The 26,370-nt window shown below is 43.1% G+C and overlaps 1 protein-coding gene across 1 annotated transcript in view; it reads left to right on the plus strand.

The window, feature by feature from the left end:
* Nucleotides 1-25,411, plus strand: part of GLUD1 (glutamate dehydrogenase 1) — a 51,185-nt gene extending 25,774 nt beyond the window's left edge. Inside the window, exons 5-13 of the mRNA XM_053583811.1 lie at nucleotides 1,728-1,822; nucleotides 8,498-8,677; nucleotides 10,250-10,387; nucleotides 10,590-10,727; nucleotides 11,399-11,479; nucleotides 12,734-12,857; nucleotides 13,675-13,766; nucleotides 22,089-22,151; nucleotides 24,083-25,411. Of these exons, the coding sequence (XP_053439786.1) occupies nucleotides 1,728-1,822; nucleotides 8,498-8,677; nucleotides 10,250-10,387; nucleotides 10,590-10,727; nucleotides 11,399-11,479; nucleotides 12,734-12,857; nucleotides 13,675-13,766; nucleotides 22,089-22,151; nucleotides 24,083-24,202 (1,031 nt within the window). The 3' untranslated portion in view covers nucleotides 24,203-25,411. The remainder of the gene's footprint in view (nucleotides 1-1,727; nucleotides 1,823-8,497; nucleotides 8,678-10,249; nucleotides 10,388-10,589; nucleotides 10,728-11,398; nucleotides 11,480-12,733; nucleotides 12,858-13,674; nucleotides 13,767-22,088; nucleotides 22,152-24,082) is intronic.
* The last annotated feature ends 959 nt before the right edge of the window (nucleotides 25,412-26,370 follow it).

Consider the following 26,370-nt stretch of genomic DNA (forward strand, 5'->3'; position numbering starts at 1 on the left):
AGTAACAGTGCTATCCAGGGTGGAGGGTAGGTTTGGCTAGATTGGACTTATGAGACTTTTGAAGTAGCTAAGGGAAAGCGTGCTAAGGCATAGGAAAGTTACAGGTTGGACGGGGGATAAAGGGTAGTAAAAAGTGAACCTTGACCATTTAAAAGTTGTCTTAAGCCAGTCCTGTATTGACATCGATATTTGTTCGAAGAAGTACATTCTGTAGGACCCCTGACTTGTTGAAAAACATAAAAATGTACGTCTTCTTTTGGCTAAAAGATAAAAATCATAGGTAGAACTTCGGACCAGCCCTTAGAAAGGACTTTAATTAATTTCTGTGAGGACTTTAATAGTTTAATCATATATAAAGTCGTGTCTTTTTATGAAGATAATGAGTTTATATTATACAATTGAGATAATATAGAAAATTATAAATGAGACTGAAATTCAAAGAGAACAGAATGAATAAGTTTGTATATATCTTTTCAAACCTCTGCATACATATGTATCTTTTTTTGAGACAGAGTCTCAAACTTTGTCACCCTGAGTAGGGTGCTGTGCCATCGTAGCTCACAGCAACTTCAAACTCTTAGGCTCAAGCAATTCTCTTACCTCAGCCTCCCAAGTAGCTGGGACTATAGGCACCTGCCACAAAGCTCAGCTATTTTTAAAGACAAGAGTCTTGCTCTTGCTCAGCCTGGTCTGGAACTCCTGAACTCAGGCAATCTGCCTGCCTCAGCCTCTCAGAGTGTTAGGATTACAGGCGTAAGCCACCTTGCCCAGCCTCATACATACATATTTATACAAACATACACACACAAAAATAGAGAAGGGAAAAGAAAAAAAGAATTTTATATAAATGGGTACATACTATAAAGCTATACAAAAACTGCCTTCTTTCACAGGTAGATAATATGAATCATCCTTTTTAATGGCTGTTTGGTACTCAGTGTAGGTATACCAGTTTCATTTAGTTGACATACTAGATGCTAGGGTGATTTTTATTTTTACTATTTTTGAGAGGAGTATTTCCATGCCTTTACAGATTTGAGTGTACATCATTTAATACATTTTTATCAGAGATCTCATTGTGGCCCACCAGTATTAGATACTCGTATCTGCCTGTGAGTTAACTTTGTGAGTAAACTTTGAGGATAACATTCTTGTTTTAATTTGCTATGATCTGAGGAGCTGAAAGCCAAGGCCTAAAACTCTATATGTACTAAGTGTTGAATAATAAATAGGTCAAAGCAGCATAAGGAAAAGTATTATGGTGCTTAATACAGTTGCTTCAGCAATGTGACTTTGTCCTCTCCCTTTCTACTTGTGAGGAGGGCTTATAACCCTAGTAAGCAGTATGTCACTGTAGTATTTCACAAGCCTCCTTATGTGGGGTGAGATAGTACTGGTATCTCTGATTGGAGTTTAGAAAACTAAAGTCAAGAGAGGCTAACCTCCGAAGTCCTGCGGGTGTGGCTTATACCTGTTGTGTGTTGCTAACTTCACACATACAGCAAGTATAATAAATGCCAGTGGGAGAAATTACTATACGATATGGTGTGTGTTTTAAGTTTTGTAGTAAAATATTTAGTATTTCTATGACCTCAATTAGTTGCCTAAATGAGATCTAAGTTTTCTAGCCATGGTGACTTTGGTATTATAGAGAATTACAAAGCTCTTTGTGTTTGAAAAAAGTTTATCTTAAAAACTGCTGTGCTCCCCTTTCCCTGTGCTCTTAGGTCCTGGCATTGATGTGCCTGCTCCGGATATGAGCACAGGCGAGCGGGAGATGTCCTGGATTGCTGACACCTATGCCAGCACCATGGGGCACTATGTGAGTACCCACTGAGTGCCCCAAGTCCACTGCATTTGTTGTCTGCGAGAAATAACAGTTCAACGTATATAAAAAGTTGAGAATCACTGAGTTTTTCTCCTCCCTTTTAATCATAATCTCTATATACATATTACATGTGTTTTATGTCAATTTCTCTATTCTTAAATTATAAATGTGATAAACAATGACATAAGTAGATGGAGCTTTTACTTACATGCTACTCTATACTGGGTACCGGGGTGGGACCCTCACTTGCCAGGGAAGCACACTCTACTGAATCAAGAAGCCTTTAGTTCCGACTTTTCCCTCAAAGAGCTTTTATTTGAAAAGGAGCTAAAACACATACACATGAGGTATGGAAACAGTGTAATACAAGGGTGGATGGAGTGGTTTCTGAAAGAAGACTTCCTAGAAGACATAAGGGCTAGACCTTGAAAATGGGCAGAATTTGAATATCTAGAGATTTGGGGGATAAGAGGAAGAGAAAGTAGAGCTCAGATTGTCCGAAGGTTAGGCATATTCATAAAGGTAATAAAAGATCAGAGTGAAAGAGGTAAGTGAGCCAGATCAAAAATACCCAGCCCTAGTGTTTGTGTTTACTTGGTAGCCAGTGCCTTTGCTACCAACCCTTCCTTAGGAAGAAAAGACTGGTACCAGTGTCCCGCTGTCCCGCACTGGTAGAGAACCTCTTCCAGGGGCAGGGTCCGCTAAGACCTATGGAACTGGTGGCCACTGACTAAAGAAATAAAAAGTTAGAAATGGGGTAAAGAAAGAGAACAGACAGAATAGAATTAAAGGTGGGAACTCAGGAGTCCATTACCCCTTTGTGGGATTCCATGAGATTCCAGCCATGGCCCAGAGTGTTTTCTCCACTCTGCTTCTATTGAAGTCTATTTGCCCAGAGGGTAAGATGAGGGAGGGAACAAAGATGCCAGCAGTTTTTCTGAGTGAGCATATATCAGCTCCTATTATTATTTAAGAGTTTGACTAGCTGGGCGGCGCCTGTGGCTCAGTCAGTAAGGCGCCGGCCCCATATACCGAGGGTGACCGGTTCAAACCCGGCCCCGGCCAAACTGCAACCAAAAATAGCCGGGCGTTGTGGCGGGTGCCTGTAGTCCCAGCTACTCGGGAGGCTGAGGCAAGAGAATCACTTAAGCCCAGGAGTTGGAGGTTGCTGTGAGTTGTGTGAGGCCACGGCATTCTACCGAGGGCCATAAAGTGAGACCCTGTCTCTAAAAAAAAAAAAAAAGAGTTTGACTAGCCTTGAGAAATCTGAAATCTGAGCTTTGTATTGGGAGAGCCTCCCGCTTGAGATCACACACACAGATTTCTAGGGAGGTGTTAAACTCTCTAGGTCCAGCTGGGCTGGGCGTAGTGGCTAATGCCTAATGCCTGTAATCCTAGCACTCTGGGAGGCCGAGGCAGGTGGGTTGCCCTGAGCCCAGAGGTTTGAGACCAGCCTGAGCCAGAGTGAGACCCCCATCTCCACCAAAAAAAAAAACCAGGGTTGGGTGGCGCCTGTGGCTCAAGGAGTAGGGCACCGGTCCCATATGCCAGAGGTGGCGGGTTCAAACCCAGCCCCGGCCAAAAACCACAAAAAAAAAAAAAAAAAAACCCAGGGTTGTGGCAGGTGCCAATAGTCCCAGCTACTTGGGAGGCTGAGGCAATAGAATGAATGCCTTAAGCCCAAGAGTTGGAGGTTACTGTCAGCTGTAACATCATGGCACTCTACCAAAGAAGGCCACAAAATGAGACTCTTCCTCAATAAATAAATAAGGCACTCTACCGAAGAAGGCCACAAAATGAGACTGTCTCAGTAACTAAATAAACAAACAAATAAATAAAAGATTCCCAGTCTCCTCTGAGGAATCGGTGGGAGGAATTTTCCTTCCATCACCACCGCAGAGGATCGTCCTCTATGATAAGGGATATAAGCTCTTCTGCCCATATCTCAGAGCTACTCCCTTGATCTCTGCCCCAGGCAAATGCAAATCTCCACAAAATGTTGTCTTCTTTGGCTGTTTACTAGGCAGGAAATACCCAGTTAATGTGTCTGTCTAGGTCTCTGCCATAGTCTATGGCCATTTTTCCTCAGAGTGTTTACAGACCCAACCAGAGGTATTTATAAGCTGTATCCCCAACAGGCTAGAATTTCAGAAAAGGCAGGAAGCTTTCTAGCAATGGCTAGCTTAAATCTGCACTAGCTGACTTTTCTTTGTTCTGACTCACTCAGCTTACTTTTTAGTTCTCCTCTTTTTCTTGGGGGTGCTATCCCTTGGCAAGAAGAGTGTCTTTGGTCCCCATTCTTCCTGCACATGGTGTCAGTGCCCAGAAACCAAAAGGCTAGAGAGGGGTATTGGTACCTGTAAGGGACATGACTGAGAAAGACCAGATTGAGTCAGAGAGAACCAAAAGGACCTCAGGCTGAGGACTCAGCAGAGGTAATGCCACCAAACTGGACACAAGAGGAAAAAATAACTCCCATCCCTGAGAGGGTTGGAATCTTGAAGAACAAAAACATTTAGGAGTAGAAAGAGAAATGGAGTTGGTGAAGACATTCAAGGCCAAGTGTAAGCAAGGTGTTTGCTACAATTGGTATAAATGATAAAAGTTGTTTTGAAGCTATAAAAAAGAATAATGCCATCCAAGCCTTTCAAGGTAAAGTCAGAAAAGGCTTCCTAAGAGAAGAAAATTTGAGGTCTACACATGGAGAGATGAGTGGACATGGACATTCGGGGAAGGATTGGTGGCAAGTGTTTGGGGGAAGAAGGAAGCACCTAAGTGAAGGTTTTGAAAATCAGAAGCAAGGTAAACATAAGAGGCTAAGTGTTGGGCGGCACCTATGGCTCAGTAGGTAGGGCCCCAGCCCCATATACCAAGGGTGGTGGGTTCAAACTGCAACAAAAAAATAGCTGGGTATTGTGGCAGGCACTTGTAGTCCCAGCTACTCGGGAGGCTGAGGCAAGAGAATCGCCTAAGCCCAGGAAGTTGGAGGTTGCTATGAGCTATGGTGCCACGGCACTCTACCGAGGGCAATAAAGTGAGACTCTGTCTCCACAAAAATAATAATTATAATAAGAGGCTAAGTGTTGTGGCCAGAGTCAGGAACAGGGGATGGGAAGGTGTTGAGAAAGGCCACTAAAAGGAGGCTTTGCCAGGTTGCTACCTGGCAGGTGACCAGGAGTACTTAGGTCTTTGTCCTAAAAACAGAGGGAAAGCAGTAAAGAGATTATTTGTCAAAAGCAGTTGTGTAACATAGCTGAGTGTGTATTTTAAGCCTCACTTTCAGCTCCGCACCTGTGGCTCAAGCAGCTAAGGCGCCGGCCACATACACCTGAGCTGGCGGGTTCAAATCCAGCCCAGGCCCACCAAACAACAATGATGGCTGCAACCAAAAAAAATAGCCCGGCATTGTGGCGGGCACCTGTGGTCCCAGCTGCTTGGGAGGCGGAGGTAGGAAAATTGCTTGAGCCCAGGAGTTGGAGGTTGCTAGGATGCCAGCCACATACATCAAAGATGGTGCTTCGAATCCAGCCTGGGCCTACCAAACAACGACAACTACAACCAAAAAACAGCCAGGTGTTGTGGCAGGCACCTGTAGTCCCAGCTACTTGGGAGGCTGAGGCAAGAGAATCGCTTAAGCCCAAGAATTTGAGGTTGCTGTGAGCTGTGATGCTACGGCCCTCTACCCAGGACAACAGCTTGAGGCTCTATCTGAAAAAAAAAAAAAAAAGAAAAATGGCCCTGGAGAGAAACAAGACAGCTTGAAAGGTGGCTGTTTCCTGGAGGAAGAGATTTTCACGTTAACATGTTTATTGGCTGTGGGCCAAAGATTTAATGGTACAAGAGATAAGAGGAATGCAAAAGAGATGTAGATATAGCAGCAAAGGCCGCAAAGGGAACAAAAGCCTGGGAACTTTTTTTTTTTTGAAACAGTCTCACTTTGTCCCCTGCCCACGGTAGAGAGCAGTGTAGAGTACACTGCCATGGCATCACAGCTCACAGCAACCGCAAACTCTTGGGCTCACGCGATTCTCTTATCTCAGCCTCCCCAGTAGCTGGGACTACAGGCACCAGCCACAATGCCCGGCTATTTTTAGACAGGAGTCCTGCTCTTGCTCAGGATGGTCTCCAACCTATGAGCTCAGGCAATCCACCAGCCTCTGCCTGGGAACTTTTTCTTTAAAGGGCGCTGGTGGAAAGATGGGCCTTGGAGAAAAGGAGTATTATAGGTCTCCTGAGGTGATGTCAGACTGTGTTGGGGAGTGTGCCTTAAGTTGCTTGTAGGTAAAATGACGGTAACAGCACCTACTTCTTGAGACTATTAAGGATTAGAAGAAGAAGAATCTAATGCACTTAGAGCAGTATACAACCCATTAGTAAATACTAAAAACAAAAATACTTGTGTTTTATCTGGTAAATTATACAACTTCCCTGAAATAAAACAGGAGCATTAATACTTCAAAGGATTGTGGTTTTGCCTGCCAATCCCAAAAAGGACACTTATCCAAATCTCCTCCGTCAAGTGATAGGAAATCTAAAATCAAGGCCTAACATAAGAAAGCCATAGTTTCTGTTACTCATTTCTAGATGTTAATTGGAACCATGTAGTTTCATTTGCCACCTAGAAGTATGGTGTTTGTCCCAGAGCTTTCTCCTCTGGGCTTCTAGGACCATTGAGTATGCTGGAGCGCCTGGCAGCTGGCACCAGGCCTGACCTCAGACAGTATTTCCTTCAGCTTCAGCATTTGCATTCTCACTGTCTAAAAGCATTTGGCAGTAGGTTTGCAATTCTGTATTCATAAGTATTAATTGTTCATGAAAGCAAACTGTGAGAAAACTACTAATCCTGTAAATCACTTTACTAGACTGCTTTTTTTTTTTTTACTTTATTGTTTTTGTTGGTGATTACACATGTAATGTAGTTTTAAGTTCTCGCTATAAAAAAATATTTAAACAATACAGATAAAGACCAGGTGACTTTCTAATTCGCCCAGCTGGAACATGAGGATATGCTCGGTGTTGGTTATGTGAAGTAGGGCACTGTATCTTGTTTACATGAATAGCGATTGCTTCAGCAAGGTTATTGACTAGTTCATACTTTTGTCATTGATTTAAAATTTTGTATTGGTTTTCCTTTTATGTTAATCATATTGTACTGATTTCCTTGCATAATAAGTCTGCCTCTAGTTTCTCCTGTTGCACTGGTTGATTTCTGTATTCTGCTGTGTTTTGTTTGCCGTGTTTGTAGGATATCTAGTGTCCTGGAAGAGAAGACCACTTTAGCCCCTTTCTTTATTTTACCAATTATACTTGTTTCTGAACAAAAATACATGCATATCCTCAGTTCAGAGTACAGAAAAATGGTACTCTGTGGTAAAGACCGGTAACTCCGGTCTCCAGTTTGCAGTCCTGCCGCTGCTGCTGAAGGTGCTCTGCTGACACAGCACAGGACTATGGTCCACGCACATGTGCCTCCCTCTTTCAATTTCTTAAATACTTTTGTATACTCTTACACATGAACATGAATACCACCTTTTAAAGCTTCTTTTAAAAAGTGGGGCAGCGCCTGTCGCTCAGTCGGTAAGGCGCCGGCCCCATATACCGAGGGTGGTGGGTTCAAACCCGGCCCTAGCTGAACTGCAACCAAAAAATAGCCGGGCGTTGTGGCGGGCGCCTGTAGTCCCAGCTACTTGGGAGGCTGAAGCAAGAGAATCGCTTAAGCCCAAGAATTTGAGGTTGCTGTGAGCCGTGTGAGGCCACAGCACTCTACAGAGGGCCATGAAGTGAGACTCTGTCATTTTTTTGTTTTGTTTTTGCAGTTTCTGGCCGAGGCTGGGTTTGAACCGCCACCTCTGGCATATGGGGCCGGCACCCTACTCCTTTGAGCCACAGGCACCGCCCCAAAAAGTAGCATTTTAAAATGATTTCTAGATTAGGTTGGCAGAAGACTACATCATTGAGTCCTGTAATCCAAGAAAATTGTAATGCTTCTTCTTGTCTTGGGCCCTGTTTTGGTAATTTATTTTGATAGATTTTAAGACACTTTTTGAGTTGGGTGTGTACCCTGACATAGTAGGGATTAAATATTTGTTGAAGGAATAATACAGCTTTAACTTAACTATCTCTACTTCTGTAATATTGTTTGTACTTACTTGATAAATTCCTAAACTCTGGTTTCTCCCATTGGTGAATACACATGTAGTCTACTTTATTGTATATTTTCTAGGAACAGAAAGCTGAAAGAGTAAGTCTGTCAGTAAAAGTGTACTTTGAGGGCCGCACCTGTGGCTCAGTGAGTAGGGTGCTGGTCCCATATACCAAGGGTGGCAGGTTTGAACCCGGCCCCGGCCAAACTGCAACAACAAAAAAAAGAAATAGCCGGGCATTGTGGCGGGCGCCTATAGTCCCAGCTACTTGGGAGGCTGAGGCAAGAGAATTTTCTAAGCCCAAGAGTTTGAGGTTGCTGTGAGCTGTAACACCATGGTACTCTACCAAGGGTGACAAAATAAGAGTCTGTCTCCAAAAAAAAAAGTGTACTTTAAGCACATTATCGCTTCTAACGAGCGTATTTTTTAGTTCAATGAAAATGCGCTTACAATTTAATTAGCTATGTTGGTTCCTTATAGAATGGATTTGACATTTCATTCTTTAAATTATAACTCTCTTTTACAGGACATTAATGCACATGCCTGTGTTACTGGTAAACCTATCAGTCAAGGAGGTATCCATGGACGAATCTCTGCTACTGGCCGTGGTGTTTTCCATGGTATTGAAAATTTCATCAATGAAGCTTCTTACATGAGCATCTTAGGAATGACACCAGGATTTGGAGATAAAACATTTGTTGTTCAGGTAAAAAAAAAAAAAAAACCTAATAACTGTTATTAAAGGAATTTTTTAGAGTGGTTATTTTCAGAGTAAGATATCTTCTATTGAACCTTGGTATGATTCATGTGACACAGACTCAATTAAATGTCTGTCAAGTACACTCAAAAAGACCAACTTCTTTTGTTGTTTGTTTGTTTGTTTTGAGACAGAACCTCAAGCTTTCGCCCTGGGCAGAGTGCCAGGGCATCACAGCTCACAGCAACCTCCAACTCCTGGGCTCAAGGGATTCTCCTGCCTCTGCCTCCCAAGTAGCTGGGACTACAGGCGCCCACCACAATGCCCAGCTTTTGTTTTTGTTTTTGTTTTTTTTGTTGCAGCCATCATTGTTGTTTGGCAGGCCCAGGCTGGATTCGAACCCACCAGCTCAGGTGTGTGTGGCTGGCACCTTAGCCGCTTGAGCCACAGGCACGGAGCCTGTTGTTCTTGTTTTTGAGACAGAGTCTAACTTTCTTGCTCCACTAGAGTGCTGTGGAATCCTAGCTCACAGCAGCCTCAAACTCTTGGGCTCAAGTGATCCTCTTGCCTCAGCCTCCCAAGGAGCTAGGACTACAGGCGCCTACCACAACACCTGGCTATTTTTAGAGATGGGGGTCTCACTTTTGCTCAGGCTAGTCTTGAACTCCTGAGCTCTACCCACCTCAGCCTCCCAGAGTGCTAGGATTACAGGCATGAGCCATCTTGTGCCTGGCTCTTACCAACTTCCTTTATTCTTTTATTTTAGACAGAGTCTCACACTTTGTCGCCCTCAGTAGAGTGCCAGGGCATCATAGCTCACAACAACCTCAAACTCTTTGTTTCAAGTGATTCTCTTGCCTCAGCCTTCCCAGTAGTTGGAACTACAGGCACCCACCACAACACCCAGCTATTTTTAGAGGCAAGGTCTCGCTCTGGTTTAAGCTGGTCTTGAACCTGTGAGCTTAGGCAATCCACCTACCTCGGCCTCCCAGTTCAACTTCTTTTGATCAGTATTTAAACTTGAAAATGTATCTTTCTGTATTTTGAGGAAACAAGGTCTCCACTGTGTTGCCCATGCTAGAGTACAGTGGCACAGTCATATCTTGCTGCATCCTCAAACTCCTGGGCTCAAGCAATCCTCCCATCTCAGCCTCCCTAGTAGCTAGGACTACAGGCATATACCACCTCACCTGCTAATGTTTTTTCAATATTTTATAGAGGCAAGGTCTCACTGTGTTGCTCAGGCTGATCTCAAACTCCTGGCCTCAAATGATCCTCCTGGCTTGGCCTCCCCAAAGTGTTAGATTATGGGCATGATCCACCATTCCCAGTCCACATTCTCAAACAAAGAAGAAAAGCTAATTAGTACATTTCTTTTCTTTCTTTTTTTTTTTTTAATTAAATCATTGCTGTGTACATTAATGCAATCATGGAGTACAGAATTAGTACCTTTCGTTTGGCAAAAAGACTTTGAGAATTGCTTCCAAACCAACAGAGTGTGGATTAACACTGATCAGAATATGACTCATCTAATCTGTACTGAGACTTAGCTTTTGTGTCATATGGAACTGTTCTTCACAGGGATTTGGTAACGTGGGCCTGCACTCTATGAGATATTTACATCGTTTTGGTGCTAAATGTGTTGGTGTTGGTGAATCTGAGGGGAGTATATGGAATCCAGATGGTATTGACCCAAAAGAACTAGAAGACTTCAAATTGGTACGTTAATCTAATATTTGAACAGTTTGATCACTCTGAACCTTGTGAAGTTGAAATAAGTTTTATTTAAAACTATTTTCATTGCTTATTTTTTTAAGTATAGTTAATGAAGTCTCTTAATAAATGTTTACATCATAGGCAATATGTACATACATTTAAACTCTGGTGCACCCATTAATTCTGACTGAAAAATCCATTACAGCAACATGGATCCATTATGGGCTTCCCTAAGGCAAAGCCCTATGAAGGAAGCATCTTGGAAGCTGACTGTGACATACTCATCCCTGCTGCCAGTGAGAAGCAGTTGACCAAATCCAATGCACCCAAAGTGAAAGCAAAGGTGAAAGCGTTATAGAAACTGAAATCAACATTATCAATGTGGACTGACTTAAGAGGGTCATAGAAAAGTCTGACTGAGTTTTCCTCTTTTGTTTAAAAAAGTTTTATTGACATATAAATCACATGCCATATAGTTCATTCATTTAAAGTAAATATAATTTGATGGCTTTTAGTTATATTCCCAGAGTTGTGCAACTTTTACCAAAGGTTTCCTCTTAAACCAAAATTCCAAAAAGTATTTAAGAAATCTAGGGAAATAGAAAGGCGAAATGTAGTTTTAGGCGGCATCCGTAGCACAGTGGTTACGGCACTGGCCCTGTACACTGAGGCTGGCAGGTTCAAACCCAGCCTGGGCCTGCTAAACAGTAATGACAACAGCAAGAAAAAAATAGCCAGGCATTGTGGCAGATGCCTGTAGTCCCAGCTACTTGGAAGGCTGAGACAGGAGAATCGCGTAAGAGTTGGAAATTGCTATGAGCTATGGCATCACGGCACTCTACCAAGGGTGACATAGACTGTCTTTTAAAAAAAAAAAAAGGTAGTTTTAAATGAAATCAGTAATGGTTATGCTTCTCCCTATAGCCCCCATTCATGCACACACATCGTTTGCCCTCAGTGGAGGGGATTTGACAGTGTTGTTAGCATTTCTCTATGTTCCTTGCTCTCTTCCAGATCATTGCTGAAGGTGCCAATGGGCCAACAACTCCAGAAGCTGATAAGATCTTCCTGGAGAGGAACATTATGGTTATTCCAGTAAGTTATCTATGTTTGTCAAGTTGCTGTTCGTTGGGTTTTATATGTATTTAGAATCATGCATAATTGTGTTTTTCAAGAAGAAAGGAATTATTAGCCTCCCAAACTGTAGTGAATTCATCTTTATTTTGCTTTGGGCGGTGCCTGTGGCTCAAAGAAGTAGGGCACTGACCCCATATACTGGAAGTAGTGGGTTCAATCCAGCCCTGGCCAAAAACTGCAAAAAGAAAATAGAGTTAGAGGGCGGCGCCTGTGGCTCAGTGAGTAAGGCGCCGGCCCCATATGCCGAGGGTGGCGGGTTCAAACCCAGCCCCGGCCAAAACTGCAACAAAAAAATAGCCGGGTGTTGTGGCGGGCGCCTGTAGTCCCAGCTGCTCGGGAGGCTGAGGCAAGAGAATCGCGTAAGCCCAAAAGTTAGAGGTTGCTGTGAGCCTTGTGACGCCACGGCACTCTACCCAAGGGCGGTACAGTGAGACTCTGTCTCTACAAAAAAAAAAAAAAAGAAAAAGAAAATAGAGTTAGAAAGCATGGTTGGTATTAGTAAGCCTGTCACTTTTCACTTTAATGTGAACATTTATTCTGATTTCATACTTATATACTAAATATAAGTATATGTTTATCCTTAATTTAAAAGTCTGGAGAGAGAGATATATATATGTATGTTAGAAATATTATTCTAACTTAAGCCCTAAGACTTTCTGTGTAATTCTAACCTTGCACATTTCAAGTGTCCCTTTCTATTTTACTCAGAAAGCTAATATGAGGAACACATGTTCAGGTTTTTCATTGAGGAAGTGTACATCAAAAGGTTATTTGAAGTTAGTGTGGGCTCAGAGTGCATTTTAAAGAACCTCCTTTGCTGAAGCCATTTAAGATATTTAATGTAACTAAAGTAGATGATCCTCAGGGAATAGGAAAGGGAATGCTAACCTTCTGGTAAGGTGCCCACTAGTGAGTTTAGCCTGCGAACTTTTAGTGGAGGAGAGGCTCTAACCAAAGTTGATCAAATACTTGATTAAGAAGACAAAAAAGGATTTATTTTTTTCCTAAGTGGAAAAAACCTTAGATAGATTGGGAAGGGTCTCTGTTAAATTGAATGTGAAATTCCTGATATACTATCTAGGACAGATTTAGGAAGTTTAAAGTGTAGCCTACCTTGATACTGAAATGGAGTACTTAGGTTGATTTTAAGGTTTTACTAAAACTGTCATCTTCTCATTTCTTCATTGTCTCTTATCACATTTTTATCTGTAGGATCTCTACTTGAATGCTGGAGGAGTGACAGTGTCTTACTTTGAGTGGTTGAAGAATCTAAATCATGTCAGCTATGGCCGTTTGACCTTCAAATATGAAAGGGATTCTAATTACCACTTGCTCAGTGAGTTCCAATAATCTTATTCTCCAAAACTAATCTTTTGGGCCACATCAAAGGCTGGAAAAAGATACACTTAAGAGAACTTGTTCCTTTGTGATCCTTTGGTAATCCTAGAGAACTTAGTCTCTCAGCACAGAAAATTTATTATTTTACCTAATGAAGCTTAGACCAGAAGTATACAATTTCTTTCCAGATACTCAGTGTATTATCTCTGTCAAATATATTTATATTTGTATTTTTATTCTGTGATGTAATACTCCCAGAACATAATCTACAAGTTGGTACTGTTATAAAAAGTGTGATTTTGAAACACAAGCTCCACTGTGATACTCATCCATTCCTGTCTCTGGTTGCTCTTGGTAAAGGCCTATCTAGTGTCGAGAATTTTTTGAGTCTTTCAATGAGAATCCTTATTTTTCTGTGACTAGAGTAAGCTCCATAGTAATAGTAGAATCTCTCATTAAGCTGAAATAAAATCAAGACCTCCAACTGAGCTTCTGTACTCGGCCCACTCTGGAAATCTAGGTAAAATGTGCCAACTATTTGCATTTCTTTTTCTCTTAGCACTTTCTTTTTAACAGAGCCAAGGAAAAACCCTTGATAATGGGTGTTATGGAAACAGAGCAGTGACCTAAATTCACATTTATATAGAAAATTGCCAAACTTTTTCTTTCCTTTTTAACTGAGTTTAAAGTGATTAACCTTTTTACATCTAAAATTGAAGATTTCTAAAGCTATTAGTGTTTGGATATAGTTTGAGACTAGTTTTGGTTCTACTTTTTCTCTTTTAGTAATATCTTGATTTCTTGGCTTTTTGTAGTGTCTGTTCAAGAGAGTTTAGAAAGAAAATTTGGAAAGCACGGTGGAACTATCCCCATTGTACCCACAGCGGAGTTCCAAGACAGGATATCGGTGAGTGTGGTGATCCCAGAGTTGTAGTACTTTACACATGATTCCTGCTCTTTCCTTCAGTCAGAGCCAGGTAGATTGATTTGAGTTGAGGGGTGGTGATCAGCATGACCATAATTGTGTGATGTGTATGTATTTTGTACCTTCCCTTCTGTTACATTTTTGAAATGGAGTAAGAGTCCTAATAACTAGTAACAAATGTAAAATAAATAGTTATTCTGCTTTTAGAGCTTTTTGAAACACAAATAAATGTCTTAACAGTGATTCTAAACAATCATGAAGGATTATTATGTATTATAAGTTTTAAAAGAATGGAAGTAATTGAAAAGTAAGCATTAGAGCTGCTCGGGAGGCTGAGGCAAGAGAATCGCGTAAGCCCAAGGGTTAAGAGGTTGCTGTGAGCTGTGTGACGCCACGGCACTCTACCTGAGGGCGGTACAGTGAGACTCTGTCTCTACAAAAAAAAAAAAGAAAAGTAAGCATTAGGCTCTGCACCTGTAGCTCAAGCGGCTAAGGCGCCAGCCACATACATCTGAGCTGGCGGGTTCTAATCCAGCCCGGGCCTGCCGAAGAACAATGGCAACTGCAACCAAAAACTAGCCGGGTGTTGTGACCGGCACCTGTACTCCCAGCTACTTGGGAGACTAAGGCAAGAGAATCACTTAAGCCCAGGAGTTGGAGGTTGCTGTGAACTGTGATGCCGCAGCACTCTACCCAGGGCAACAGCTTGAGGCTCTGTCTCAAAAAAAAAAAAAAAAGGAAAAGTAAGCTTTAGACAACTATATGAAAATTTGAAATTGCTATATGGACACAAGGGTTAAAGAAAACACATTAGAAAAGGTTTTTTTTTTTTTTTGAGACAGTCTCACTATGTCTGTAGTGAATGCTGTAGTGTCACAACTCACAGCAACCTCCAACTCCTGGGCTTAGGCAATTCTCTTGCCTCAGCCTCAAGAGTAGCTGGGACTACAGGCATCCACCCAGCTATTTTTTGTTGCAGTTTGGCTGGGGCCTGGTTTGAACCCACCACCCTCGTTATATGGGGGCCGGCGCCCTACTCACTGAGCCACAGGTGCCGCCCACCAGCCTTTTTTTTTTTTTTTGGTTGTTGTTTGGCAGGCCCAGGCTGGTTGAAACACACCAGCTCTGGTGTATGTGGCTGGCACTCCAGCCTCTTGAGCTACAGGCACTGAGCCTTTATGTATTAAATTAACAAAAGCAATTAATGAATATTATACTCACTATGTATGATAAAACAGTTCTACCTTTATTTTGATGACAAGGCAAATTTGAAGAAATCAAAGTCTCCCTGCCCTTTGGTGCTATAATAATCTGCCCTCTGGGAATTTGTCCTAAGAAAATAACTCAAAAGAAGAATAAGGAGTCCATGCATGATGATGTCAATGAAACTATTTTCGGTCAGTTTTTTTAAATTAAATTTGGTTTAATAGTCCAATGACAGAGAAGTGGCTAAGTTTTACCTTAAGAAATATTCAGTCATGGTGGCGCCTGTGGCTCAGTGAGTAGGGCGCCAGCCCCATATGCCGAGGGTGGCGGGTTCAAACCCAGCCCCGGCCAAACTGCAACAAAAAAAATAGCCGGGCGTTGTGGCGGGCGCCTGTAGTCCCAGCTTCTCGGGAGGCTGAGGCAAGAGAATCGCGTAAGCCCAGGAGTTAGAGGTTGCTGTGAGCCGTGTGACACCACGGCACTCTACCGAGGGCGGTACAATGAGACTCTGTCTCTACAAAAAAAAAAAAGAAATATTCAGTCATGGAAAATAATTTAAGACTATATTGCAACATGGGGAAAAGTTAAGGGTTTTAGTTTAAAGGAAAAAAGAAAGATGCTCTAGCCAGTCTTTTTTGTTGTTGTTTTTGTTTTTTTGAGACAGAGTCTCAAGTTTGTGGCCCTGGGTAGAGTGCCATGGCGCACTCTCAAACTCTTGAGCTTAAGCGATTCTCTTGCCTCAGCCTCCCAAGTAGCTGGGATTACAGGTGCCCACCACAATACCTCAGCTATTTTTTGGTTGTTGGGGTTGTCGTTGTTTAGCTGGCTAGGGCCGGGGTTGAACCCACCAGCCTGGATGTATGGGCTGGCGCCCTACCCACTGAGCTACAGGTGCCACCAAACCAGTCATGATACTATCTGTTCCTGAATAAACCTTTCTCTTTCCCAAGTCTCTGTTAGTTCTGGTCTTCCTTTCTGGAATGCTCTGGCCCCCTCCCTGTTTAGGCGTCACTACGGTTCTGTGGCTTTCTCTGAAAGTCCCATCTACATGCCAGAGTTGTCTGCAAACTTCCCTTCCATCACAGGGGACTTGCAGTGCACCAGAGGGTGCTTCCCCCTCCCATGGTGGTCCCCCCCCACCCAGCATCTGCCAGGCATGTGGTCCTTACTCAGATGTAACTTGAAGAGGAAGCACAGAGGACAGGCAGCTAGTAAGGAAGATAGCTAGCTATGAGTAACTTTTTAGCCTCTTTAAAAGATAATTAGTCTCCTTAGCCGGGCGTTGTGGCTGGCGCCTGTAGTCCCAGCTGCTCGGGAGGCTGAGGCAAGAGAATTGTGTAAGCCCAAGAGTTCAAGAGTTAGAGGTTGCTGTGAGCTGTGTGACGCCACGGCACTCTACCCGAGGGCGGTACAGTGAGACTCTGTCTCTACAAAAAAAAAAAAGAAAAGAAAAGATAATTAGTCTCCTTTTTTTTTTTTTTTGAGACAGAGTCTCACTCTGCCACCCAGTAGAGAGTGCTGTGGCATCATCATAGCTCACAACAACCTCAGTCTCTTGGGCTCAAGCGATCCTCCCAGCTAGTTTTTCTATTTTCAGTAGAGACAGTTTCTCACTCTTTCTCAGGCTGGTCTTGAACTCATGGGCTTTACCAGTCCACCTGCCTTCAGCCTCTCAGAGTGCTAGGATTACAGGCATGAGCTACTGTGCCTGGTTGGTCTCCCTCTTTATTTATTTATTTTTTTTTTTTTGAGCTAGCATCTCAAGCTGTCACCCTGGGTAGAGTGCCATGACGTCAAAGTTCACAGCAACCTCAAACTCTTGAGCTTAAGTGATTCTCTTGCCTCAGCCTCCCAGATAGCTGCGACTACAGGTGCCCGCCACAATGCCTGGCTATTTTTTGTTGCAGGTGTCACTGTTGTTTTACCTAGCCCGGGCTGAGTTCAAACCTGCCAACTTCAGTGTATGTGGCTGGCACCGTAACCACTGTGCTATGGGCGCCGAGCCTGGCTATTTTGTTGTTGTTGCAGTTGTTGAGCTGGCCCAGGCCGGGTTCGAGCCCTCCAGGCTTGGTGTATGTGGCGGGCACCTTACCCACTGAGCTACATACGAGGGCTGGCCTGGTCTCCCACTTTTTGAATGCTTTCAGTGCTTAATTTGAGGCTTTGATGGTATTTCTTACCACTTACAGAGTTATTTTTTTTTTTTTTTTATAGAGACAGAGTTTCACTTTATGGCCCTTGGTAGAGTGCCATGGCATCAGACAGCTCACAGCAACCTCCAACTCCTGGGCTTAAGCGATTCTCTTGCCTCAGTCTCCCGAGTAGCTGGGACTACAGGCGCCCGCCACAACGCCCAGCTATTTTTTGGTTGCAGTTTAGCCGGGGCTGGGTTTGAACTTGCCACCCTCGGTATATGGGGCCGGCGCCTTACCGACTGAGCCACAGGCGCTGCCCCATACAGAGTTACTTTTTAAGTGTCTTGTCTTATAAATGTCAGTTGAAAAACCTAGCTTTTGGGGGGCAGAACCTGTGGTTCAAAAGAGTAGAGCGCTGGCCCCATATGCTGGAGGTGACGGGTTCAAACCCAGCCCTAGCCAAAAACTGCAAAAAATAAATAAATAAGAAAAACCTAGCTTTTTTGAGGTTTTGTTTGTTTTTTCAGACAGATAGAGTGCCGTGGTGTCACAGTTCACAGCAACCTCAAACTCTTGGGCTTAAGCGATTCTCTTGCCTCAGCCTCCCAAGTAGTTGGGATTATAGGCACCCACCACAACGCCCAGCTATTGTTTTTTTGTTGCAGTTGTCATAGTTGTTTAGCAGGCCTGGGCCATGCTCAAACCCGCCAGCCTTGGTGTATGTGCCGGACACCCTACTCACTGAGGTACGAGCGCAGAGCCTGCTTTTTTATTTTGAGACAGAGTCTCACTATGTCACTCTGGGTAGAGTGCTATGGCGTCACAGCTCACAGCAACCTCAAACTCTTGGACTTAAGTGATTCTCTTGTTTCAGCCTCCCAAGTACCAGGAATTACAGGCACCTGGCACAACACCTGGCTATTTTTTTTGTTACTGCAGTTGTCAATTCTGTTTCGCTGGCCCAGGCCAGATTCGAACCCACCAGTCTGGGTATATGTGGCTGGCACCCTGCCCACTGACCTACAGGAACTGCCAACAAACTAGTTTTTTCCAGCGCTATTTCCTGCCTACCTAAACCTGTTTTGGCACTACCAGGACCTACATAATTAACCCTGTCCTTCACCTCCCCCAGCGCCCACACTTCTCTTCTTATCTAACTTAAATTCCGTGCTCCTTCATTACAGTCACGTCCTCGTCTTGTTTTGCCTCATCATACTCCTTATTAACACCTAAATCTTAGCTATCTGCCTCTTCCCTACCTGTGCCCTTGTAGCTGGTGCCCTTGCTGAGTTCACACCCACACAGTTAACCTCAAATGGGCCCCCAGCTGCCCAATAATCATACCACATTTCCATGTTCCATTCATTCTCTGCCCTTCCTAAGTGATTATATCATATTTTCTCCTCCTCTTACTCCTCTGCACAGCAGCTCATAACCCTGGTATCTATTCACAAAGAAAATTGTAGCAGTCTGAACACTCTGGCCTGTGTCACCTCTTCTATAGGTCAGCTCCTGGTGTTTCCACCTAAACCCAGTTCTGAGCACTGGATGGCTTGTCCTCCCCTCACAGATACACTGTTCAAGTCTTCCCCGATTCCCCACATCATCAATATTCTGTCTACTGAGTCATTCCTCTCAGTGTACCAAATACTGCTCATGCCTATAATTCTAGCACTCTGGGAGACCAAAGCAGGTAGATTATCTGAGCTCATGTGTTCAAGACCAGCCTGAGCAAGAGCGAGACCCCATCTCTAAAAATAGCTGGGCATTGTGGCAGGCACCTGTAGTCCCAGCTACTTGGGAGGCTGAGACAAGAGGATCACTTGAGCCCAAGAGTTTGAGGTTGCTGTGAGCTGTGACACCATGGCACTCCATCTACCGAGGGCAACAGAGTAAGACTCTGTCTCAAAAAAAATAAGTAAATTTAATTTAAAAATACAAATCCCACTTCACCTTCCAGTTATCACCATTTCTGTTACCCTTGCAGCAAACCTTGAAAGAGTTGTGTATACTGTGTCTCCAGTTCTTCTCTAATTGAACCTGCTCCACCAGAACCATTCCTGTCCTTGGCAGTGACAGCATTGCCAAATCCAGGGGTCATTTTTCAGTCCTCTTCTCATTTCACCTCTCAGCAACTCTTATCACAATTGGTCACTTAACCTCTTGAAACATTTTCTTCTCTTGACTTCTGGGACACCGCATTTTCCTGATTTTTCTTCCTACTTCACTTGTCATTTCTTCTCACTACCTTTTGCGACTACCTTTTCAGCTCTGCACCCTCTTAACGTTGGAAGGCCTCAGTCTCTGAACCACTTCTCTGTCTCTACTCAGAGTTTTAGTAATCTAGGCTTACGACTTAAGTCCATGTGTATGCACTCTCCTCCCATAGAATATAAATTCTATGAGAATAGAGTTTTAATTTTTTTTTTTTGATTGTTTGGGGTTTGTTTGTTTGTTGAGACAGTCTCACTTTGTCACCCTCAGTGGAGTGCTATGACATCATAGCTCATAGCAACCTCAAAGTCTTGGGCTTAAGCGATCCTCTTGCCTCAGCTGCCCAAGTACTTGGGACTATAGGCAGCTGCCACAATGCCCAGCTATTTTTAGAGACAGGGTCTCGCTCTAGCTCAGGCTAGTCTCGAATTCCTGCACTTAGGCGATCCACCCACCTCAGCCTCCCAGAATGCTGGGATTATAGGCATGAGCCATCATGCCCGGCCTTTTTTTTTTGAGACAGAGTCTCACTTGGTCACCCTCACTAGAGTGCTGTAGCATCATAGCTCACAGCAGCCTCAAACTCTTGGGTTTAAGTGATTCTCTTGACTCAGTCTCCTGAGTAGCTGGGACTACAGGTGTCTGCCACAACATCTGAGTATTTTTAAAGATGGGGTCTCCCTCTTGCTCAGGCTGGTCTCAAACTTGTGAGCTCAAGCAATCCACCTGCCTTGGCCTCCCAAGTGCGAGGATTACAGGCAACAGCCACCATGCCCACCCTTTTTAGAATTTTAATTTTGTTCTCTTCTGTGTCCCTAATACCCAGAAGAATGTCTGGACCATAGTATGTACTCAATAAGAGATAAGTGAGGGCAGCGCCTGTGGCTCAGTCGGTAGGGTGCCGGCCTCATATACCGAGGGTGGTGGGTTCAAACCCGGCCCTGGCCAAACTGCAAAAAAAAAAAATAGCCAGGCGTTGTGGTGGGTGCCTGTAGTCCCAGCTACTCGGGAGGCTGAGGCAAGGGAATGGCTTAAGCCCAGACGTTGGAGGTTGCTGTGAGCTGTGTGAAGCCACGGCACTCTATGGAGGGCCATAAAGTGAGACTTTGTCTCTACAAAAAAAAATAAGTGATAAGTGAATAAATGAAAGAACCCACAGTATTCTGCCTATAAAACAAGTCTGTTTCTTCTTCCTAATCCTCCCACCTCAGCCTCCAGAGTAGCGAGGATTAAATAGGCACATGCTACCACACCTGGTTTTCAGATGTTTTTTTTTTTTTTTTTTTGAATCAGTCTCACTATGTCGCCCTGGCTGGAGTGCTATGGCGTCACAGCTCACAGCAACCTCAAACTCTTGGGTTTAAGCAATTCTCTTGCCTCAGCCTCCCAAGTACCTGAGACTACAGATACCCACCACAATGCCCGGCTATTTTTTGGCTGCAGTTGTCATTATTGTTTGGCAGGCCCAGGCTGGATTCGAATCCGCAGCTCCGGTGTATGTGGCTGACACCCTAGCCGCTGAGCTACAGGTGCCAAACCCAGATGTTTCTTAATATAAATGTTATAGAAATATACTTTCTTAAATGAACACAGTATGAATTGAATGATTTTCAGTGAAGATAACTTTTGTTGTGACCCACGTTAAGTTTTCATTGACTTGTCAAAATATGTGTTTTGTAGCTCTATATATCATTATGAGTGCTAGTGATAGTTAATTGTCCTTAATCTTTTAGAAGACATTCCAAGAAACAAATTAGATGAAGGTAATTAGCACAGGAAAGAAATACACTAACTTGGTATCGGAGACTAAGCTGTGCATTATATCCCAGCTCTAAAGATAGCTGTCTATAACTTTGACTAGCTTCTCATCCTCAGTTTCCTCACCAGTAAAATTAAAAAGCTGTGTAGCTTTAATAGTTGGTGGTACTACCAAATACACAGGCAAGATTCTTGCCCAGAGCCACTTTTGTATTTAACTAGATTGCCCTGTCTGGTATTCCTGTTCATGGTAATTACACAGGACGTGAACAGTGTACCATGTTGCTTCAGCACGTCGGTATCTCAGGCCAGTGAAGGGTGTTTCTCTCACCACTTGCCCTCATGTTTCTTGGTCCATACTTTTCTGTGTTCATTATTTTACCAGAATACTATTGCACGAGTATTTGTTTTCTGTCAATATAATTTTTTTTTTTTTTTTTTTTGCGGTTTTTGGCCAGGACTGGGTTTGATCCCACCACCTCCGGCATAAGGGGCTGGCGCCTCACTCCTTTGAGCCACAGGTGCCACCCTTCTGTCAATATAATTAAAATTAAATCGTGATTACAGTGCAGCTCCTTTAGTAAATATCAAAGTGTTATATATTGATACTGTACAGAAATTATGTGTGTCTGTCTTGTTGTTTTGTTTTGTTTTTTTGAGACAGAGTCTCACTATGTTTCCCTCAGCAGAGTGCCGTGACATCACAGCTCACAGCTTGCCTCAGCCTCAGTTCCAGCCAAGTAGCTGGAACTACAGGTGTCCGCCACAACACCTGACTTGTTGTTGTTGTTGTAGTTGTCATTGTTGTTTAACTGGCCCGGCTGGGTCCGACCAGCCAGCCTCAGTGTATATGGCTAGTGCTGTAACCAGTGTATTATGGGTACTGAGCCTGTCTGGTTGTTTATTGACTTGAGAATCCTTTGTAATCTTACACAGAGACACAGCATGTCTTCGTGTGGTTTTGTTAAACTTGTGTTCTTTTTCCTAATAGGGTGCCTCTGAGAAAGACATTGTGCACTCTGGCTTGGCGTATACAATGGAGCGCTCTGCCAGGGTATGTATGCAGATGCTGTTTGTGTCTCTGGTAGTGATGTGAAATACAGCTCAATCATGTTATCTCAGCTGCCAGACTGTGTGTATGCTGATAGAAAATAATCTGCCAAATGGTCCTCATTTGTGTGTAGCAAAACACATGCCTTCTCAGTCTCAACTGATGATCATTTACTCAGTCTTAAAAATGTGTTTACCAGGCTTTGGAAATAAACAGTAATGCCGGGTTAGGACAGAATGGTGTTTGACAGTTAGCCGGATGTGGAGTAGTCAGCCAAACTGGATTGCAGCTCAGTGTGCCACTAAAGTATGGCTATAGAAGGCTGCCTTACCACACAACTTGGTATAAATAAAAGATTTTTGGTTTGGTTTTTTTTTTTTGAGACAGAGCCTCAGGCTGTCGCCCTGGGTAGAGTGCTATAGCATCACAGCTCACAGCAACCTCCAACTCCTGGGCTCAAGCGAGTCTCCTGTCTCCGCCTCCCAAGTAGCTGGGACCACAGGCGCCTGCCACAACGCCTGGCAATTTTTTGGTTGCAGCCGTCATTGTTGTTTGGTGGGCCCGGGCAAGATTCAAACCTGCCAGCTCAGGTGTATGTGGCTGGCACCTTAGCCGCTTGAGCCACAGGCACCAAACCTGGTTTGTTTGTTTGTTTTGAGACAGAGTCTCATTATGTCACCTACGGTAGAGTGCTGTGGCATCATAGTTCACAGCAACCTCAAACTCTTAAGCGATTCTCTTGCCTCAGCCTCCCAAATAGCTGGGACTACAGGTGCCCACCACAATGCCCAGCTATTTTCTTGTTGGAGTTTGTCATTATTGTTTAGCTGGCCCAGGCTGGGCTCAAACCCAGCAACCTTTGGGCATGTGGCTGGCACCATAACCACTATGCTACAAGCTCGGAGCCCCTGCTGTTTTTTGTTGTTTTTTATTTATTTATTTTTTTTTTTTTTTTTTTTTTGGGGTAGAGACAGATTCTTACTTTATTGCCCTTGGTAGAGTGCGGTGTCATCACAGCTCACAGGAGCCTCCAGCCCTTGGGCTTAGGCGATTCTCTTGCCTCAGCCTCCCCAGTAGCTGGGATTACAGGCACCCGCCACAATGCCCAGCTGTTTTTTGTTGCAGTTTGACCAGGGCCAGGTTTGAACCCACCACCCTCGGTATACGGGGTCGGTGCCCTACTCATTGAGCCACAGGCACCACCCAGCCCCAGCTGTTTTTTTAGAGATGAGGTCCTCTCTGGCTCAGGCTGGTCTTGAACCTGTGAACTCTGGCAATCCACTCTTGGTCTCCTAACACGCTAGGATTACTGAGCTACTGCGCCCAGCCCACTTAATTCTTTTTTTTTTTTTTTTTTTCCTAAAGCTTGGTCTCACTCTGTCACCTGAAGTAAAATGCAGTGGCAACATCATAGCTCACTGCAAACTCAAATTTTGGGTCCTAAGCAGTCCTCCAGCCTCAGCCTCCCATATAGCTAGGACTAACAAGGACACACCATAATGCCTGGCCAATTTTTCTGTTTTTTTGTAGAGAGGGGATCTTGCTCTTGCTCAGGCGTTTGAGAGCACTCAAACATCTAGCCTAAAGTGATCCTCCCACCTCAGTCTCCCAAAGTGCTAGGATTATAGGCATGAACTACTTTGCCCAGCACATTGTTAGTTCTTTTACACAAACATAAAGTATGTCAAATGAACTTGTTCCAGGTCACAGAATGTCTAAAGGGTAACTTCTTATTGCCACTTAGACTTAATCATTCCAGAAAATTAGTCTTCCTACCTAGAAATTGTTCTACTGCCGAAGTAGTTTGGCTTGGCTGCCTACATCTGCCCTGAAATGACTGGGTAATTTGTACCAGGCCAATCTGAGCCTTGTGTGTTCATAGCCTGGCTGCTTGAATCAGGGTGGTCTTCACTGTACCTTCTCTTTCATTTCAGCAAATTATGCGCACAGCCATGAAGTATAACCTGGGGTTGGACCTGAGAACAGCTGCTTATGTCAACGCCATTGAGAAAGTCTTCAAAGTGTACAATGAGGCTGGTGTGACCTTCACATAGGTGGATCATGCCTGACTTCCTCACTACCCTCTTCACCTATAACTTCTGCAGACCTATCACAAGTTTACATGTAACCACAAAAATCCCTTTCTCTTGTGACTCATTAGATAATGGACACCATTCTCAAAAAGTCAAACCAAATCAGCCCCTTAAGAAAATTAACATTAGGGGATCGTGTACAATCTGATGAGTATGAAAGTATATGTCACATACAGAGAGCCATTTTAGGTATTTTCCCTTTAAATAAAAGTTCTCACTCTGGTTCATGCCAGGGAAGGCACAGTCAGGAGCAGTCAGTTACGTGCTTCTTTTGCTCTGAACAAGTCTGGGACGTGCTGTAACTTTAACACATTTAAGAAGTAGGTATGTGATGGTTTCAGAAGGTGTCATGGTCCTCAAGTGAGTTATTGGTATTTTACATCAGCAAAGTTTTACAGATTGGAAACAAAAAGAAAAGCTGTTTCTGTTTATGCATTTTATTCTTTTAGAATAAGTACATGCTGCTGTAATAAATTGCCTTTAATTACTTAAGAACCCTAACCTTGACTCAAGCAGTGAATGCCTATAAACATAATAAATGAAAAAAGCTAGTATTTTTATATCATAAAACAGTATCATTTATAGTTGTCAGTCATGTATTGTTATCCAGCTAAAACAAAAAGCCCTGTGAAGAACTAAGTTATCTTCATACCTGTAAGTGATGGAGGCTATTTTTGTTAAGACTGTCAGAATTTGCTAACTGTAATTATGACACATAGTCCAAAGAATGCAGTAACCTCCTTATCATGTTAATTGATTGTAATCTTTTGAAGATCTATTGTCTTGACTAATTGAACAGTAATTCAAGTAGAATATCCCAGGAAAAAACCACTTGAGCTCCCCTGTTTGGAGTCTGGCTAACTCTGAGCATTGCCAATGGCCCCTTCTTGGCCTACCTTAACATTCTCTCCTTTAGAGACTTTGCATTCTGCACCCAGCTTTGTTAACAGTGAGCTGAAAACAACCTTGGGTCGAGTGTTTTGTTTGGGAGTTACTTGGCCAGGGCCTTTTGAATAATAGTGTCCCAATGAAGTGCTAGATAATATATGCTTAAGAAGGAGCTTTTTTTTTTTAACTGTAATAACTACTTTCAGAAATTTCTAACTACTTTGTAACTGCATGACTTAACCTGGTGATAAAAGCAGTTATTAAAGCCTACCTTTTCCAAAACTTATGTTTATTTTCTGTGTTTTTATATTTGGTAGCTTCTATTTTAGTAAGTGACATTTGGGTTTCTGAAATTTTTCTAACAACCACCTGCATACTATTTCCTTCCACTTTGTTGTGAGCTGCACAAACTCTGTTCCTGAATTATTTTGTGTTTTACTTTATTAAATAGCATCAGTGAGTGTTTGGGGAGAAGAGGATCTAATGCTTAAAGCTGATATACTAATTATTACTGCCTTTTTTAATTACAGGAAGTTTGTTGGGAATAATTAAGCCACAGGATGTAACAACTATTTAAGAATGCTAACTGTAATCAGAACTGAATTTGATACTTATTGCACAAGTTACTTACCTGCCAAATTTGAAGCCTAACTTTGATTTGTCTTGTCTATCTTGTCATAGTTTTGCCTGAGCATCAAGTCAGTCAAACAAACAAGCAAGCCTTCTGGCCCAGGGGCACAGTGAGCCCTTGCTGAGCATGGTGGTGTCTGTCTGCACTCTAGGTAGAATACCAGAATAAGTTTGGAGAGTGGGGGCTGATGCTAAATCAAGTTCCAGAATGTTTGAAATAATGCTGGGCAGAACAATGGATTCAGATCATGTAGAAGTGGGATAAGTCTTAGGCCTTTGGCTAAATATTTGGTTATTGAAACTGTTCCCTTATGACTTCTTACACTAGAAAGCATTCTGATTGTCCTGATTAGGTATAAGGAGATGAAAAGGTTTTCGGTTTTTGGCAGCTCAGTTGCTAGGATTGGTGATTTACTTTAAGCAAAAAAAGCCTGACATCAGCTGAAATCACAACCAAGTAAATTCCGTATTCCTCAAACATCCCTAGCAGGTTTTCTTGTCTTTGTTTTTGTTTTTTTCTTTTTTTTTTTTGAGACAGAGTCTCACTATGTCGCCCTGGGTAGAGTGCCATGGCATCACAGTTCACAGTAACCTCCAACTCTTGGGCTTAA

Source organism: Nycticebus coucang, chromosome 3, assembly GCF_027406575.1.
Source record: "Nycticebus coucang isolate mNycCou1 chromosome 3, mNycCou1.pri, whole genome shotgun sequence".
Classification (NCBI taxonomy): domain Eukaryota; kingdom Metazoa; phylum Chordata; class Mammalia; order Primates; family Lorisidae; genus Nycticebus; species Nycticebus coucang.